Source organism: Erpetoichthys calabaricus, chromosome 10 (genome assembly GCF_900747795.2).
Source record: "Erpetoichthys calabaricus chromosome 10, fErpCal1.3, whole genome shotgun sequence".
NCBI lineage: Eukaryota > Metazoa > Chordata > Cladistia > Polypteriformes > Polypteridae > Erpetoichthys > Erpetoichthys calabaricus.
In genome coordinates this window covers 149,565,306-149,585,403 of record NC_041403.2, presented here as the reverse complement: position 1 = coordinate 149,585,403, position 20,098 = coordinate 149,565,306, and the positions used below count along the sequence as shown (strand labels likewise).

The 20,098-nt window shown below is 40.8% G+C and overlaps 1 protein-coding gene across 1 annotated transcript in view; it reads right to left on the bottom strand.

Moving 5' to 3' along the window:
* Window positions 1–20,098, bottom strand: part of LOC114659540 (protein-glutamine gamma-glutamyltransferase 2-like) — a 128,883-nt gene that overhangs the window by 56,434 nt on the left and 52,351 nt on the right. Inside the window, exon 2 of the mRNA XM_051932563.1 lies at window positions 8,180–8,359. Coding sequence (XP_051788523.1) covers window positions 8,180–8,359 — 180 coding nt within the window. The remainder of the gene's footprint in view (window positions 1–8,179; window positions 8,360–20,098) is intronic.

The following is a 20,098-nucleotide window of genomic DNA, read 5'->3' as shown; positions in this document are numbered from 1 at the left end:
TCAGTGTAATGTCACGGATGTCTTTACATGGGGAACAAACTCTTTATGAACAAGTCCGTTAATGTTGAAAAATGTGATCATTATGGTCTCTTGAAAATCTGCATAAAAAAATAAAAATCACTAAAGTCCTTTGCACAATTGTAAAATAAGTGGCAGAAATACACCCTCGATCAACATAGCGTGATGCAACTTGGTGAACGGATTAACCAGACTGTAGGCACATGATACCTAGAAGCAGATTCAAGAACTGCATCCTATTCCTGTGCTTGGAGCAGTTGGTCCTTACTCCTTAAGTACTCAACAGGAGTGACCTTGTCCCGTGAGCGTCATCCGTTCACTCCATCTGACCGCTTGCCTCCATTCTGCTGCATCAGCTGTGCCCTGATCCTACCCCTCCTCTTCTCGTTTTTTAACTTCCAGTCTCTTTGTGTCTCTTTCATCCTGTTCAATCTTTCTCTCTGAATCTGCGCACTCAGGCTCCTTTTATACTGTAGTAGGTACAGGTGCTTGAATTGCAAAGCCCAGACGGCCAATGAGGAAACAGGCTGGGCTGACTGCTGTGCATATGAATATGTAAATCAGCCAATTTCCTTATTAACACCCCAGAGTTGCCCAGCCATGCTACCGTGTACACCTACACCCCCTTGAGCCTAAAATAAATAAAACAACTTGGACCACCATGGACTTCTATCTCATCACAGCTCCCCCTGGCTGCCTATGTGTCATACTTTAAGGAAAAGGCAGGAACGTTTTCTTGTAAATGAGGACCCAGAGATGAAATGTAAAACCAAGCGAAACTTTATAGCCAGTAAAATCAGTTCTATCCATTACCTGTGGCTGACGACTGGGGGCCATGCCCAGCCGGGAGAGGGACTGTACCTTCCCTGGGCCACGAGAGGGCAGCCGCCCTGGTCTGTATGGGGGCCACGGGAACAGAGCATAGAAGCTCAGCCCTGTTGGGGCCCATGGCCACCACAGGGGGGCGCCCGGAGGATTGTGGAGCCCTGGAGGTCACCACTTCTGCCACACCCAGAAGTGCTGCCGGAAGGAATTCCAGGGACACCCGGAGTGCTTCCGGGTGCTCATGCGGCATGTCCGCGACACCAGGAAGTGCCGCCAGAAGACCATCACAGAACACCTGGAGTACATCCGGGTGATTATAAAAGAGGCCGCCTTCCTTCAGTCAAGAGCGGGAGGCAGGAACAGGATGACAAAGCTTTGGAGGAGAGGAGTAAAGGCGGCAGGAATGTGAAGAGTGAAGGAAAGAAGGGACTGGGTTTGGGCAAACTAAAACATTGTGTCTTGTGGTGTTAAAGGAAATCGTAATAAACGTGTGTGTTTCTGGACATTTGGTGTGTCTGTCTGTGACCGGGGACTGTCTTTCCACACACCCCAGAGTTGCCCAGCGATGCTACCGTGTACACCTACGCCCCCTTGAGCCTGAAATAAATAAAACAACTCGGACCGCCATGGACTTCTATCTCACCACAGCTCCCCCTGGCTGCCTATGTGTCATGCTTTAAGGAAAAGGCAGGAACGTTTTCTTGTAAATGAGGACCCAGAAATGAAATGTAAATCAAAAACCAAGTGAAAGTTTGTAGCCAGTAAAAGCAGTTCTATCCATTACCAAAGCCTAAGCTGAAACCACAATTCAAAGTGAGAGTGTTGTAATCAAAAAGCAAACAAAAATACGCATAAAGAATTTTTATTCAATCTCTGATCACCCAGGAGTGACCCGCGGTGACCTTGATGAAGACACACACCGTGCATTCCCGCTCACTAACATTGGCAAACAGAAGACACAAAAGTTCACAAAATGATGACGTCCAACAAAAACAAAACGCTGTACGTGTGAAAAATATTTTTAATATGCAGGATTAGATTCAGCGTGAATCAAACTATTTAGAACAAAAAAAAGAGGGACTTCAGAAAAGATGCAAAAATCAGGTCAGGAAAAATGTAAAAAGAAACCAAATTATAATCAAAACACTGGGAATGTCCTACCAGGAAGAGACCCAGGGGATACGTTAGAAGGTTTACATCTCACAGCTTCTCCTCAGAAACCCTCCAGAAATTTGTGCAGGTGCTGAAATTGGTCACTGTGGAAGAGGAGATCAGGTCTGTGGAGTCCAGTTTGTTATATAGAAAAATGTATTCTTAAAATTAGTAATTTCTACATTGTCACAGAAGGCTGGGGGACAGACCCAGCCGGGATGCCTGGAAGGACCGGGAGGTGGCGTATACGTCCCCTGGGCCATGAGGGGGCAACCGCCCTGGATCTTGAGGGGACCACGGGAAAGGAGCAAGGAGGCTCAAGCCCATTGGGGCCCGTGGCCACTGCCATGGGGCACCCCGAGCCTCAGAGAACCCGGGAAACATTCACTTCCGCTACACCCGGAAAGATGGAGGAAGATTCTTCCAGGGACGCCCGGAGTGCTTCCGGGTGCAAGAGCAGCACTTCTGCCACTCCAGGAAGTGCTGCCGGAAGAGCATAATCAAGCACCTGGAGCACGTCTGGGTGAACATAAAAGGGGCCGCCTTCCTACAGACTGGGAGTGGGAGCAGGATGAAGCCCCCGTGGAGAGAGGAAAGGCGACCCACGGACACTGAGAGAAAGGCCTGTATTAGGGGTGATTGGTGCTGTGTGCTGTGTGAGAACTGTGAATAAACGTGTGCTTTTTATAAAGACGTGGTCTCTGTCTGGTGGTGTTCGGGCGTATTTCAGAACGTATTAGAAAAAGTATCATAAGCACATAAGAAAAGTAGACACTATATTTTATTAAGTACTAGCCGTCCCTTGTGGCACCGCTTGCATAGTAGTGAAACAGGACAGTGAGGAGGGCCCTGCCCGGCTCCCTACTCCTTACGTCATGCTTCCCACTCCCCTCGGCCCGCAGCCTCTGTCTTGGATTAGTGCGAATACATCGCTCCTGCAAGTGAACTATGATTCTTAACACAATAAGAGAAGTCACAAAATCAACTGGAATGTTCAATCAAATTAAAAAAACGGATCTAAATCCATTAAGTAGTTTTCTCGTTTGTTAGTTAAGTAGAGGTAAGGAACGCCCCTGATGCTGGTACGTGAGTGAGGAGGGCCCTGTCCCCCTCCCCTCAGCCCACTACGTATCTCTTGGATTAGCTCGAATAAATCAGTACCACAAGTGAACGATAATATTTAGCGCAATGAGAGAAGTCGCAAAATTAACCGGAATGTTCAAGCAAATTATAGAAAAAAACCCAATCTAAATCCGTTTAGTTCTCTCGTGAAAAGCAGACAGACAGACAGATGGACAGACGTTGGATTTGACATATATAGAGATTAAGATGTAAGAGTTAGGAGTTAAAAAACTCATGCCTATATATTTTTATTACCACAGACCCCCATTATCTCTCAAGTTAAAGTCTGAACGTGCAGGAGAGTTGAGAAGAGATGGGCCCCTTGATAAGAAGGGGAATGTAAACTCTTGGGCTGTAAATAATTGATGAACACTGGGAAAGAAGAGGAGTGCAGGTGAGGACTTGTCAGATGGATATGATGGGCAGTGAAGAGTTTGACACCAATCCAGCCAAGATATAATGGTAGATTAATTAGGGGTAGAACCTGAGCAGTGAAATATTGAGGAAACAGATGAGAATGAATAATGACTTGTGTGATAAGAATTGTAATAAATGTAAGAGTTGCTTTTAGTTGTTTGCTCAATCCTTTTGGAATGGAGTCTGTACGTCGTACAATAATTCTCAATTCTGTTGCCTGTCCTAAGACTCTGAGAATCTTCTTTGTGGGCCTGAAGGAGCCCGTGCCGCATCAGTCTGCTTTGACAATTATCACAAATGTCCTCGCAATTCATGGATGAATAACTCTCCTTGCATTTAATATACATTGACTACTGGACCATTCATTACCAGTTATATTAGCAACAGTCACTCTATCAAAAGTGTAAAGAAACTGTTGATTATTTTATTTTGATTACTAAAATGGCACCACACAAAGTGCAAGCGTAGAAGATCATGTGTAGCAAATTTAACACATTACTTGGCATCATCCAAGATTGAGCAAAAAAAAAAAAAAACCATTTAGTAGTTGGTGACTGTTTGCAGTCAGAGGGTTGCAGAATATCCATACAGTGCTGTCCTGATAGTCCTGACAAGTCGAACACCTTGTGATGAAGCAACGCTTTTGCTCAAAATATTCTTCTTTCGGCTGCTCCCGTTAGGGTTTGCCACAGCGGATCATCTTCTTCCATATCTTTCTGTCCTCTGCATCTTGTTCTGTCACACTCATCACCTGCATGTCCTCTCTCACCACATCCATAAACCTTCTCTTAGGCCTTCCTCTTTTTCTCTTCCCTGGTACTTCTATCCTTAACATCCTTCTCCCAATATACTCAGCATCTCTCCTCTGCACATGTCCAAACCAATGCAATCTCGCCTCTCTGACTTTGTCTCCCAAACGTCCAACTTGAGCTGACCCTCTGATGTCCTCATTTCTAATCCTGTCTATCCTTGCAACACCCAATGCAAATCTTAGCATCATTAACTCTGCCACCTCCAGCTCTGTCTCCAAATAGGCCACATAAATGCCAAACCCCAAAGGTTCCATATCATCCAATTGAGAGTCACTATCTCGATCACTGTCATTATCATCAAAATATTTATCTTGTAATAAATCTAGTTACGAGGGGCGTTCAAACATAAACAGGAATTTATGAGCTACACTTTATTAATCAAATACGATGAAACGACTTACACACTATTGCCACTGCAATACACTTGCTCCAGAGCTCAGGAAGCTTCTTAATCCCAGAACAGTAGAAGTCTTGACTGCATGTTGACCCATTCTTGCACACCATCAATAACCTCTTCATTCGAATCGAAGTTCTTCCCTCCAAAAATTTCTTAAGTTGACCAAGAGAGATGATAGTCCCTCTCTGAATAACTACCACGGGTCAAACACTCTACCAGGGGTAATAATAATAATAATAAGTTACATTTGTTGACCGCCTTTCACAAAGCCAAGGCCGCTTTACATACAGAGTAAAAAAAAAATTACACAGATGACAAAAGTTTGTAGAAGAGGAAAATTTTCAGTTGCGATTTAAAAGTGCAGAAACAAGAGACTGAGGAAGAGAGTTCCAGAGTTGAGGGGCTATAGCACTAAAGGACCTGCCTCCCAAGGTGGAGAGTCTGGTGTGTGGGAGCAATAAGGAGATTACTGCTCGAGGACCTGAGAGAGTGACAAGGAGTGTAAGGAGCTAGGAGCTGAGGGAGGTAGAGGGGGGCAAAGGTTATGTAGGGCTTTGAAAGGTGAGAAGCAGCATCTTGAATTTAATCCTTGATGGAACCGGTATGTAATACTTTTAAAGAAGCTTCCTGTTCATGAAAAAATGATTAAAGAAAAATCATTTGTAAAATACTCATAAACTAAAAAGTAAAAAAATATATTAAAAAAAAGTAAAAAATGATTTTATTTATCTATAATGGACTGCAGCTTGCTGGCCGTGGGAGGCGGAGTTGTGTATCGCGTCATCACGCCTCCTACATAATCACATGAACTGACTGTGAACGCAGTACGTAGAAAAAAAGGAACAGCCCCAAAGAGCGCTGAAGAAAACATTCATTACACAATTGAGAAGGCAGCGAAACAATAAGAAGCGAGCGAGTGACGCATACAAGCATATTCATAAGTGCAGGTAAGGCGGAAACAAAGCACGGTGTAAACCGTAAGTTTAAATTAAGTTTGGCAAGATTGCTTTTCTCCTGTACAACTATACGTTGCATTCTCAACAGTAAGCTTGCACGACTTGGTCATATTACAACCGGAGTGCTGAACTGACAATGTGGTATACAAAGAGAACTATAACAATCGTAATAAATGAACAATAAAACAGCGGAGAACCCGTGGATTAAATAAAAAGGCTGCTTCCTTGGCGAAGCAAGGAAAAAGGATGGCCTTATATGGCGTTCGTTTATAAAACAGCGGAGAAGCTGTGTAAAGACTGCTTCACAAAAAAACAGCAGAGCGCCTTATATGAGCAGGCAGTCAGCTAAAGAAGGGAATCAATAAATAACTATAATCATAATAAACGAACAAAAAATAGCGGAGAATCCGCGGATTACATAAAGGAAATGGGTACCTAAACAGAAAAGTGAGTCTCAAATACCTACACAATAACTATAACAATCGTAATAAATGAACAATAAAACAATACAGAACCGCTAAGCAAGGAGAAAGGACGGCCTTATATGGCGTTCGTTTATAAAACAGCGGACAGGCTGTGTAAAGGCAGCTTCACAAAAAAACAGATCCTTAACAAATTGTTATTGGTATATTTTCCCTCAATTTAAAAAGGTTTTCTTTTCTTCTTAATTAAAATTTAAAAGCAATACTTCACCGCTGCGAAGCCCGGGAATTTGGCTATATGCAGTGAGTGTGTACGCCTGATGAGCCCAGAATTAGGGTGAAACACGTGTCGCGTACTCTTTACATTATTTGACAGTAAACTATTTTCAGCCATTCTATGATCTGCTTCTCACAACTGAGGGCACCGTGGCGGATGTTAGCTGACTTGCTGGCCAACCACAAGCGTTACCTGGTAGGTAACCACCCATACAATCAGATTGTGATTCAGACTACGAATGCCGTGAATGTAATTACCCCGATCTATATGCTGTCAAATAAACGAACCACACGCCGTGGCGCAATGTTAGGGGCTTCACCTGTAGCGCTGACGTCCGAGGTTCGATTCCCGTAAGGGAGTACAGTGAGTGTGTATGCCTGATGAGCCAAGAATTAGGGCAAAACACGTGTCACGTACTGTTTGCATTATTTGACAGCAAACTATTTTCAACCATCTATGATCTGCTCCTCACAAACTGAAGGCACCGTGGTGGATGTTAGCTGACTTGCTGGCCAACCATAAGCGTTACCTGGTAGATAACCACCCATACAATCAGATTGCGATTCAGACTACGAATGCCATGAATAATTATTTTTTATATATATATATATATATATATATATATATATATATATATATATATATGTGTGAATGTATGTATGTCTATATTTATATATGTGCATATGTATATATATGTACATATTTATATGTATATATATGTACATATATATATATATATATGTGTGTAAATTTGTATATGTATATATATGTATATATGTATATGTATATGTATATATATGTTTACATAACCTCTTTAACACACTACTTCTCCACTGCGAAGCGCGGGTATTTTGCTAGTTTTAGTTATAAAAGTAAAAAGCAAAATATACATTTTTCTTTAACCACAATTTTTGTGGTTATATGAGACTAAATAAAATCGTAGAGTGCACATATTTTAATTCTTTCAATCAATTAATAGAATAGCTACTTTCATCATAGAATATAAAAAAGAACAACAACATTGTAATTCCCCACCATGCTAAACAAGTTTCAAAAATTGTTTGAATCAATTAATTTATGTGTGCCCCATGATTTTATTTAGTCACATATAACCACGAAAATTGTGGCTAAAGAATTTGTTTTTGCTTTTTAGTGCATTTATAACTAATGTAAATAAAATCGTTTTACTTTACAAACATTTTTTTATTATTTTTAAAATCTCTAAAAAAATCTGAGATTGTTTGACTTGTTCACTCGTCAAAAATTTAATAATTCGCTGTGCAACACTACTGTGTACCTCCTGCTCCGACATGTTGATTACAACTGACAGGATGGAGGGAAAGAGCAGCTAGCAATACTAACGACAATTTGAAACATGCATGTATTTGTCCAATGAGTCATGTCTACCTTGCATTCTTTATAATAACACAGAATGAAAATTCCTGTTTATAACTGAATGTCCCTTGTATTTCAAAACATCAGCAGCTTTATACTTTTTCCACAATCACATAACTATTTATACCCCAATTTTCCACAAGCTGTTGTGACTAAAAAAAAATTCTGTCTGCTAGATGGCAGCACTATAGTAGGTAACTGAGATGCAGCAAAGGTTGCCAGTAAAGTGATCGCATTATAGTAGCTGTATAATGAGATATGATTTCTCTCATATGTCACGTTTTGACAGGCTCAATGGAGATACAAGTTAACTCGTACCTCGCATTCAAAGTGTTCAGATCCCAACATAGGGATGCCCCCTTGTTACATAACTATGAAAAGGTTACCTGTCTCCACAACAAGGCTAAAGGTGCTGACACCAAGTTCAAACTGTCCAGATTGAAGATGCAGTGTGAGGGTGAAGGCCTGGCCTCTCCTCACTATGAGCCGGTCTGTGCCGTTGAGGTCCGTGTGGTGGTTGACGTTATTCACTTCACATTGCAGGTCACATCTGCTAATCTCCAGATCTGTAAAGGAAGAAAATAAAATGTTGATAATTCTTAATACTTTAAATTGTGACACCATTGGTAGATTTAAAATAATTACACAACTGAATGGTAGTATGTGACACAGTGGCCCAGAAACGCTGCTGTGTCATGGATCCAGCACTCTGGGTTTGACTTTAATACTCAGTTGTTGTCTATGTAGAGCTTGCACCTTCGCCCTGTCACTTCCGCATCCCAAAGATTAGGTCAATTGGTGATTCTTGAGGAGTAGGAGTATGTACACTAGTGGGACTGAGACGGATTAGCTCTTGCTTTGCACCCTGTGCCCACACAAAACCCTGCATCTGTTAGATGATAATATGTTAAGATATGGTATGTTATGTTACCTAAGGGTTGGGTTATGCTGCCAGTAAAGAAGATAAAACAGATGTAGCACACTGGCATTTTACATACGAAAAACTGACTCTGAGGAACAGCATTATGGGCAACTTAAGGTGTACTGTATATTATGTTTACGGCTGCTTTTGCTGATAAAACTATGATTTGAGCTGATGCATATTCTCCATGTTACAATATATAAACTCTCCATAGACATTAAGGGTAGATGCTCATCATTTATCTATTCCATTTTGACGATCTTGAAGTATTAAGCACTATGAGAGGGTGACGAAAGTGATAATCCTGAACAACTGAAAAAACAAAACACCAGTAAAACCAAACAATGCCTGTGAACAATAATGGACATGTTAGAGTTCATTAAACTTTACAATGCCAATCAAATAAACATTTGTATTGGTTGTGCAGTCATTAAGTTTTTGACATCAGTGGGATAGCATGAAGATGGCCTGTCAATTTAGTTACTGAGCTAAACTGGAAGAAGTGTGTAAAAATGAAACCACAACAAATAAAAATAAACCTCGCTATCAAATCCTAACGAGAGACAAGAATCGAAGCCAAAAAAATGGGCAAAACTGAACGAAACTCGCAAGGGCACAATAACAAAAAATGAAGTATTTTTTATTAGGAGGTATGAAAGGAACCCCAATCTGACCTTTTATCCCATCGTGCTGATTACCTGACCCAAGAAGCCACACAACTAGCAATAAAGGAAGTAGTGCCAACAACAGCTATCAAAATGGTGGCAATAGGAGAACCATTCAAAACGTTAGAAGATACGAAAAAACAAATTTAATGTGAAACCTAATCATGACGGGAGATAGCTCTTTGGATTGGAGAAGTGACAAGTTCTGGAAGGTAGACAGTGTGTGGCATCTTATTTTCCAAAGGTGAACAGCTTATCTACAGACTTTACCTTATTCTGTCATTCTGAGTATCTGCCACAGGTCACAACCAACTTACAATTAGCTCCACCCCTTCTACAAACTTGACCCCAATGAACTTTGTTGAGTACTTTTCCAGAAAATCAATGACCTTATTGCAGTGCCTTGCTGGCGGGATTACTTGTATAAACATGTCTTTTTTTATGTCAACATCTCTTTGGCTGGACATACTCTATCTTTGCTGGAAAGAATTTTGGAGAGTGGGGTCATCCCATTGAAAATAAGCAGCTGCACAAGTAAATGTAAACTAAACTATTTTGGAGGGCGGGGTTGGGGTCCCCTTTCAAAGTCCGTCAATTCAAATGTATACTTCAAGGGAGCAGCCCAGAACCCGTCAAGTTTAAACTTATGCAGTTTCTCGAGGCTCATCTCGTCTACCTCTCTCCTTTCCTTTTGGCTTCTAGCAAAGCAACACCTACGCTCACAGCCATCACAACATCTCCAGGGTTTCAAAAGCGCCCCTTGCTAACTCTTTGAGCTGTGCACCTTCTTTGACCTTTGCTGAACTTTATCCTTCCATGTCACACCTCACTGTACACACCAACCTTGATCATGTCTCTTTTTTCCTGTTCAGGACACTGCACCCCTCTTTCGTCATCCATCCACCCTATTGGTTAACAGTTGGTTTGGACAGTCAATCGCTTCTGCTCTGTCCTTCATTAGCATAAAGCTCACTTTCAGTGCAGCGCAGAGCATGAATGTTAGCATAATATTAATAAATATTAACAAAAAAAAAAAAAATACAGGGAGGCTATTTTTGCTTTATATAATGTCACCAAAATTTCAGTCAAAGCATTTTTGAGCATTTAAGTGGATGGACTGGCATTTAAGGTTGTTCCTTTGCTGAATGGGAAGCCATAATGGACGAACAGGGGGAGATTCTATATGACAGCATCCCAAGTGGGCATCATGAGCTGCTGCAGAAAGGAGGAGTCTTTATTTTAAGGAGGTTTCACCTGACCCAGAAGTTCTACCCGAATGCAAGATGGTGGTACTGGAAGTTCTCTCACGTCATGTATATAAGATCTCACTTATCAGGAAGCGGAGGGTGACACTCACTTAGAGGAGCAGCAGAAGGGGAAAGAGTGATATATTATCTGGGGCTGTGGAACTGGATCTTGCTCATTTGTGAAAGTACGGTGTTTAAGAAACAAATCCTTTGTTTGAACTTGTGACAGTGTTGGATGTGTTGATATCTGGAGTTTGGAGCTTGGTGGTGTCCCTACTGGTTACAATATATTTTATATACTGTATAAATTATATTTTATTAAATTAAAATATATATCGTAACCAGATATAATGTGACCACAAGAGGGAGCCAGAGAGCCCTGAACCACAGACTCAGCAAAGCACCACACGTTAATAGAAAAAAATAAAGGATTTTTATTCTTCTCCCAGGCACCTTTTCACAATCCTCTCCCAATAATAAGCCACAAATTACAAAATAAATGATCAATAATCAATAATTCTATTCTTTATCCCTCTTAGCCTCTGCTAAGTTTTGTCCGCTGCCTCCCGACTCTACCATATGTGACTCAGGAATGCTTCCGGTGCCATTCTGTCTCATCTAGGAAGTATTTCAGGGTCATAGACAAAGTAGAATGGTCCTCCCCTGTAAGCGCCCTAAATTGACCCCAAGGGACCTCTACAGGGCTGCACTTCCGGACTCCTTCTCCCTGGCACCCCTGCAGGTGTCCTGATTGGGTTCTCATATGAGGACCACTGCCACCTAGCGCATGGGGGATGGACCCCCTCTCAAGTCCCGACTTCTGCTAGTCCACTCCATTATTTTATACTGGCTGTGTACAGAATTATCTTTCCGCCCAGCTGGCCAATCCATACAACGTTCCTCTTGGGCCTCCAGTCCAGGTAATAACCTGTGCCCTCTCTGGCCTGTAGTCCCGTTCTTATTTCACAAGATAAAATATGAGTGAGGCTGGATCACTCTTTGAGCATGGCATCTACAAGAAGAAGCACTTTCCAAGATACTGTGGCAAGGTAAAAAATGAGCTTTTACAGGTAAGAGAACAGTGCTCTGTCTGTTTAAACCTATCCGGGAACTGGTTTGTAAATAAATGAAATCACTTTGGATGAAAAGTCAGTATTATTTTTAGGCTGGAAGATTCCACTCTCCTATAACACACTTAAGGTGTTTTCAGACAAAAACAAAAATAGTGAAACTTCAGTAAGAAATGCAAACATTGCTAATGGAGACTCCATGCCATACTGACAGTCTGTCTTAGTAAAATATTGACAATAAGCAACCAAGCAAATCAGGTATGTTCTGTCAAAATGAAGGTGACAAGAGTTCCTTCAATACTGCAGTAATTTGGCCTATTGTTATTCATGGATTTCAGTTCTTGGAACCAGGTAACTGTTGTCATTCCAGGTCAATTATTCACATTTAACGTCGGCCTCTGGCATCATAAATGAGGAGCTGCATGAAAGGGCAAGCAAAATTCCCTATTTGAAATCATGTAAAAAGGCCTATTCATTGCAAACCTGTGCAACATCTTTAGAGTTAGGAAAAATAATCTATTATAATTTTAATAATGATTGTACAAAATCTTTAAAGAATGTCAAATTCTGTCCACAGGTTAAAAACCAAGTTATGCTCAGCTCCCGATGGTAACAGAATTATAGTGGTAAACTCTTCAGTGGTTTCCTGAAGTTGACATTGGGGTCTCCGATAGGTTTGATTAGTTCATTTCTCGGTTTGTTTTTGTCTCTATATGTATTCATTTTTGTGAGTGTTATTCCAATCACGGTCTGCAGCACATTGCAATGCAATGTCTGATACTGAATTATTATTAACTTTTTTCTTACTGCTTTGATTTTTTTTATTGTTCTCAGTGTTTTCCATTGGTCACTGCTATTTTGTGGCTGCATACAGCCTGTTGCAGTACAACGTGCCACGTATCTGTACCTTGTAAGACAAAGTGGGCATTGCCCATTCTACTAGGTTTTAGTGAAACACCAGGTCTGTTAAGACAGCAGATTTTAACAGGGACACAGACATCAAGCTTCACCGTCCTGCAACCTGCATTCCAGAAAGTGGTTGGACTCTTACTGCACCGGGATCAGCAAGAACTTCATCTGATAACAAAGGTGTAAAGCAGAGTTGAACTGACATCTTTGCAGAGGCCTCCTTCAGAATCCGTGATACAGAAGGCACTAAATGGTGTCACACACGTGCAAGTAGGAGGCACTTAAAGGGCTTGAGTAATTGTAATACTGTATCAGACCAGGGGGCAGTGGGGTACACGGACTGTCTTTCTCAGTTACTTGCAGACTCTTTCTGGGACATCTTGCCAGGTTCCGGTGCCTTTGATGACATCACTTCCTGGTCCCAATGACAGCAGTCCCATTGGATGACGTCAGTTCTGGCCCACCCCCCAAAAAACTATGTCCGGTTCCGCTCCCTTTGATGACGTCACTTCCGGCCCGCACAACATCACTTCCTGGTCTGGCCCCATTGATGACATCAATTCCTCTACAGTCCTTTAAAGCCGCCATCTTGCTACTAGTAAATCAGTTCCGTTTTGGATTTAGTCTGGTGAACAGCTCTGTTCTTATCTAAACCTTTTGCAGCCAGGGGTATTATATGGGTGGCTGCCCCAAACCTTTATGATATCTGGTGTCAACTATTGTCACAATGGTCACCTGAATTCCAAACAGTAATAAATCAAAAAGTGACAACCGTGAATGGGCAAAATAACGTTGTTTTGAGAAGTAACTTCAGGCTATACCTTCCTTCAAAAACTAGTTGCAGTCATCTCTCCTGGGAGAAAATCAGCTCTCTCTAACACAACCTCTTGCATTCTCTGAAGTGACCTCTCTGTGAAACCGTAAAGCCGGTGAGACACTCTTCTCTGTGGAGACCTGAAAGCTATGATCCCCTCTGCCAAGCTAAAGCTCTGTGGCAGTAACTGAGCAAAGTCTGAGAAGACTGAGAAGGAGCCGATACTTCTAGAAGTATTTAAACTCTTGTGCCAGAAAGAGTAAAGCTTTCCATATGAAGATTCAGATGACACAGAAAAGGGCCTAACTGAGGAAAGCACAGAACAGACAAAGACAACAGACAAAGGACCATGCTGCAAAGTGAAAATGTCCACTCCAATGTAAGAAGAATTCTTCACTTGAACCTGGAGCAATAACAGGAACAACACCACAAAACATTGGACACCAACCTTAAAGACTTGGCCTCATAAACTCTCTAAATAGCAAGTAAACAGCCAGCTTCTTCCATGTTAACATGTTTGCCTGTGTCATTGGTCTTGGGTATGTGCATATTGTATATTTTACTAGCTGTCCCCTATGGCTCCACCCTCGTGATAGTGAAACAGGACAAACGTTAAAAATCAATTAAAAAAAAAAAAAAAAAGTAGTCATTTGTATTGAGGAGAATTTATATTGATGGCTTTCATATCCGAGGACCTCTTGATATACAATATTTTTGGTTTTGCTATCGGGGCGAGAATGTAGCGGTGATCTCTTAGCCAAAAATGTAAAAAGTTGTCAAGGTATCTCTGGCCAAGAGGAAGGTCGGTACGCTCCAATGTCAAACATTGGCACTGTATCTGATGGTGTTCAGCTCTGACGGGAGAGCATCCCCTGCATGGGGAGAAGAGCATATGGCTGTGATATCTCTGCCAATGAGCAGCTACCTTCTAAAACATATGTAGCTCTGAACTCTCTCTCAAAAATGTCAAATGTTACTCTTTAACAATCTCTAGATGATAATGTCTGCTGAACAAACAGGTGTCACTAGCTAAGCAGAGGCAAGGTACACTCCAGCATATGGCGAGAGGTAGAGTGACTCAAACGGAGGCTGGCACGTGAGTGAGTGAGTGAGGACGGCTCCGCCCAGCTCCCTACTCCTGAGGCCCCGTCTCCCCCTCCCCTTGGGCTGCAACGTCTCTCTCAGATTTGCGCAAATAAATCGGTGCCGCAACCGAACTATAATACTTAGCGCAATGAGAGAAGTCGCAAAATCAACTAGAATGTTCATGTAAATTATAAAAGAAAGATAGAGAGAGAGAGAAAAGCAGAGAGAGAGAGAGAGAGATCAGGTCTGAATCGCAGTTTGAATTTGTGGGTGGTTACCTACCAGGTAAAATTGTGAAATGAGTGCCCAAACCATACTTTTGGTACAGTTCTTATCTCCCAACGCATTTGTCTCGGTTATCTGACTCCCTAACACTCCATTCCCCGTTATCCTGCCTCCAACTGGTTCCACCAATATTTCTCAGTTCACTGGGTGATGCATCGTTCCCATACATCACGTATGCTTGACAGGGTCTAATCCTGCCTAGTGCTGGTCCAGTTGTCACCACCAATATTTACAACCTCAAGTTCATATCTCTTATCTGGAGTAATGGAATTCACTCTCCCCACTCTTCAGTGCACACTTGGCCTTCAGTCTACAATATATCGGTGGTTTCTAGCTTATTCAGATACAGTACATAAAAAATGAACAGGCCTAAGCCTTTCCAGTTTAATTATTGTAGTACTCATGATTAATAAAATAGAATACTTATTTCTTTTATGTGCTCATGATTCATTTTGAATACATATTAATCAACAGTAAGACAAATACTGTATATCCCTCTGTACAAGGCAAACAGGGAGTGTTTGAAATGATTAAGCTTTTTTTCACCTTGTGTTTTTTGATTCATATTCCAGTAAGACAGAAAGAAAAAAAAGAGTCAAGTAATCAGTATGGCTAACAAATACTACTGATATGTTTCAGCACATTGCATACAAAGCATGGATATCTCACATAGAACTGATGCTGCATAAACCAGAATTCCTATTTAATTCTTATTTATTTAGGTGTAATTATTTATCCAACAAAAGGATAAGTGTTTCTGTATCGGTGTGCCCGTCCTGTTGATATGTCTCTGTCATTCCAAAAGATGCTGCAACACAGACATGTGCAGCAATAAAATGCATTGAATTTTCCATTCCAACAGATGAAGCATCACAAACATTAACACTACTTGCAAATCCCAAACCAAATGGCATATAACAGACACATAGACATTGAGATTGCCATTCCAACAGATGGAGCACCACAAACATGAACACATATTTTGCAAATCCCAAACTGAATGGCATATAACAGAAACATAGACATTGCATTTGCCATTCCAAAAGATGGCACATCACAAACATGCATTTTATTACTACAAATGTTTGTAGGGTCATTATTATCATATGCACATAGCATGTTGAAATTGTTCCTTGTATCAACATGCAACACGTCAGCACTCTCCGGCTCCATGACTAGTGACTTCAACTACCGTACGTCAAAAACATGTGTTTAGAGTTTTGAGATTGTAAATGTGGAGTGTGTTAAATAAAAAAAATAATAAATGAGTCTAACTTTGGAAAATAAAGAGAACCTTAATATTGAACTGTTGAAATGTTTATTGCTAAATTGAAGAAAAGAACAAAAGTAAATGGCAAAATCATTTAAACTTAATTCAAAACAGAAAATAATTAATTAATGACATATTAAGAAAGTCAGAACAAGGAATTCTATCCAGAAATGAAATGCCTTGGCAAAACTGGAGTGCTGGAGCAGCATAAGAAGACACAGAATTTCCATCACTGCAGAATAAGCCGAGGCAGGTGCCATTTCAGGGTTTTAACGGAAGTCTTCACGTACGCAGAGTGTGGCATGTGGTGTGTTGGGAATAACGATGACATTTTCTTATGTGAAGTGAAGTTGCCAGCACACTTTCTCAGATGGATTTAATAATACTTAGAATTATTTCTCATTAAAAAAAATATTGCTCAAAAATACTAGTAAAAACACACTGTAAACTTTATGGCTTTAATCTATTTTCAACACATGCCATAATTATTGGGACCAAAAAAAAAAAAAACACAGATCTGAGCACGTGCTCACATAAAATCAGGATATTTCGTATTGTGAAATGCACTAAAATAACACATACAGATAACAGAAGCTTGTGGGGTGTAAGGGCATCTCAATTTCCCAAACTCCACAAACAACAGTCCCAGGTTCAAATAAAGCATTTTATCCATCCATCCACCCATTTCCTAACCCACTGAATCTGAACACAGGGTCACGGGGATCTGCTGGAGCCAATCCCAACCAACACAGGGCACAAGGCAGGAAACAATCCCGGGCAGGGTGCCAACCCACCGCAGGACACACACAAACACACCCACACACCAAACACACACTAGGGCCAATTTAGAATCGCCAATCCACCTAACCTGCAGGTCCTTGGACTGTGGGAAGAAACCGGAGCGCCCGGAGGAAACCCACGCAGACACGGGGAGATCATGCAAACTCCACGCAGGGTGGACCCGGGAAGCGAACCCGGGTCTCCTAACTGCGAGGCAGCAGCGCTACCACGCCGCCCTAAACCATTTTATATTTAATCAAAATAATTTCACACAGGGTTTGGCAGAATAATCATTGTGAATATCAACTCCTCTCTGTCCAGACAAGTGCTGTCCTCCTTCCGGATCAACTCCTCTGATGCCACAATAGATAGATAGATAGATAGATAGATATGAAAGACACTATAAGATAGATAGATAGATAGATATGAAAGACACTATAAGATAGATAGATAGATAGATATGAAAGACACTATAAGATAGATAGATAGATAGATAGATAGATAGATAGATAGATAGATAGATAGATAGATATGAAAGACACTATAAGATAGATAGATAGATAGATAGATATGAAAGACACTATAAGATAGATAGATAGATAGATAGATAGATAGATAGATAGATAGATAGATAGATAGATAGATAGATAGATAGATAGATAGATATGAAAGACACTATAAGATAGATAGATAGATATGAAAGACACTATAAGATAGATAGATAGATATGAAAGACACTGATAGATAGATAGATAGATAGATAGATAGATAGATAGATAGATAGATAGATAGATAGATAGATAGATAGATAGATAGATAGATAGATAGATAGATAGATAGATAGATAGATAGATAGATAGATAGATAGATAGATAGATAGATAGATAGATAGATAGATAGATAGATAGATACTTTACACCCAGGAAGCACTTCCAGGGCAGGGGGAACTTCCACCTAATAGGGGTAGGGTTGGGGGTCTCTTCCCAACAGCACCCTCTAGCACCCCCCAATTCAGTAACACAAGTAGGATTAAACAAATTTCAGCAGTTGATAGTGCTAAGTGACACACTTCTAATAGCCGGCTATTAAACAAAATCTGAAGTTCTGTCCGCTCAGTCCACATACACATGGGGGAAACATGCAAACTCCATACAGACACTGACCAGGGGCCTCATGTATAAATGGTGCGTACACACAAAAATGTTGCGTACTCCCGTTTCCACACTCAAATCGCGATGTATAAAACCTAAACTTGCCGCAAAGCCATGCTGCATTTTCATGCCAGCTAAATGCTTGGCATACGCAAGTTCTGCAAACTGGCGGCACCCAGCGTCAAAACAATGGTTTTGTTCAAGTGTGGTTTCCCTTTCTTTTTTAGATGCTCATCCCTGACGCAGATTTATAAATACACTGAAATTAACCGCATATTGTTTATTAGTTTAAGGCATCTGATTGTAAATAACCTGTAACAATATAATGGTCCACAGAATGGTCAAACTATTCCAAATACCATAGCTGCTTTAGCGTTGCTACTCTCACTGCACCTTCTTCTACTTTCTGCTGCTCCCATTAGGGGTTGCCACAGCGGATCATCTTATTTCCATATTACTCTCACTGCACCACTCGGAGTATTTTTATCACTGTATCCAAGTGTGGAATCACAGATCTACAGCAGCTGATCAGAAAGAGAATTAATCGGTATACAGAATCAAGCACATGCTGCCTCAGCCATGCTGTCTATTGAACTGCTCTCATACGACAAAAACTTCAAAGCCTTTCCTGTACGGACCTCGCGGTTCAGAAACAGTAACATCCCAAGAACTATAAAACGCACTCAATCAGCCCATCAAGTGCTCCTTGTACTTATAAGTACAAACAGTCCTACAATTACCTCTCTGCAAACTTGTGATACAGTTATAATATTGCACAACCTGAGCCACTTTATAAATCGCTTATTTACATATGATGACGATATCATTTTTAAGATGAAATGCAGCAAAATATGTTTATTACATTATACAGATAAAATGTTAAAGATATACAGTAGATTATTTAAATGAAATTAATTGTTAATAATTAAACATGAGGACACTGTGTCGCTGCACTAGCAAGGAGCTGGCGCTCGTTCACGGATTGTTCCTGCCTTGCGCTGCATTCTTGCTGGGGCTGGCGTGACACTGGAAGGATAGATGGATAGAATAATTAAACATGTACTACAAAGATATTTCAATTTTCCTTAAAAATTTTGAAGAATCGGCGTTCTGCGCTTACAGATGGCTTAACATCTATTACAGAGCTAGTTGTGTGGCGATTGGGTACTTGGAGAAAGAAAAGGAAGGACAGGAATTGGGGGTTAGTATGTTTGAAAGAGACAGTACTGCTGCAATAAAGTATTTCGTTGAAGGTCAGGCACAGCGCAGCAAGCATCTTATGGGGGGGCCGGACCAATCCCTGGACAAGGTGCCAGCTCGTCACCATCACTGCGCCATGCTTTAATTCCTCTCATCATGAAAATGATATCAAGTATACATTTAAGTATTTGAATTATTCAGAGAGCTGTAATATCACGAATGTAATGGATTCTGTGTCCTGTCGGAGGAAGAGAAAGTCTGTTTAAGAAGCAGGTAGTGATTCAAACACAGAGCACATAGAAGAGCACATACAATACAAAGTATTTAACGTGCTACTTTAATTACGATGGGATTTGAGATACTAGTAAATTAAATGATTTAAAAGGTAAAGTTTATGATGTTCTACTTTAATGACAAAATAAACTATGTGATTAAAGGGTAAATTGTGAGATTAAAGTTGACATTTTGAGCTTTCCCCCCCCCCACTGTGTCCCTATTTTTTTTCTTTTCTCTGTACCCTAATAAGCTTTCATATGACACTCAGACGGTGGGCTACGACTCACCTTTTCACGGTGACTTTGTTATCCGACAACTGGACAGTTTTTGAACTCCCTTTGTGCTCAATTTTGATTCTCTGGTTGGCAGTGGTGTCTGGCTTGCTCGGTCTCTCTTGATTATTCTGGCTTTGAAATCCTTTCTTCCTCTCATTAACTAAAGCCACACATGTGCATCTTCTCATACTCTATTCAGCTCTCACTTAATACCTGGAGATAAACGTCTTATTGCAATTGCAATCGGACCATTTGCTATTAATGAAGCATGTAACATAGAGAAGTTCACCATTATAGTGCGACAGAAACTCGCTCTGTGGTACCACATCACTCATGTTGAAATATTGTATTACTA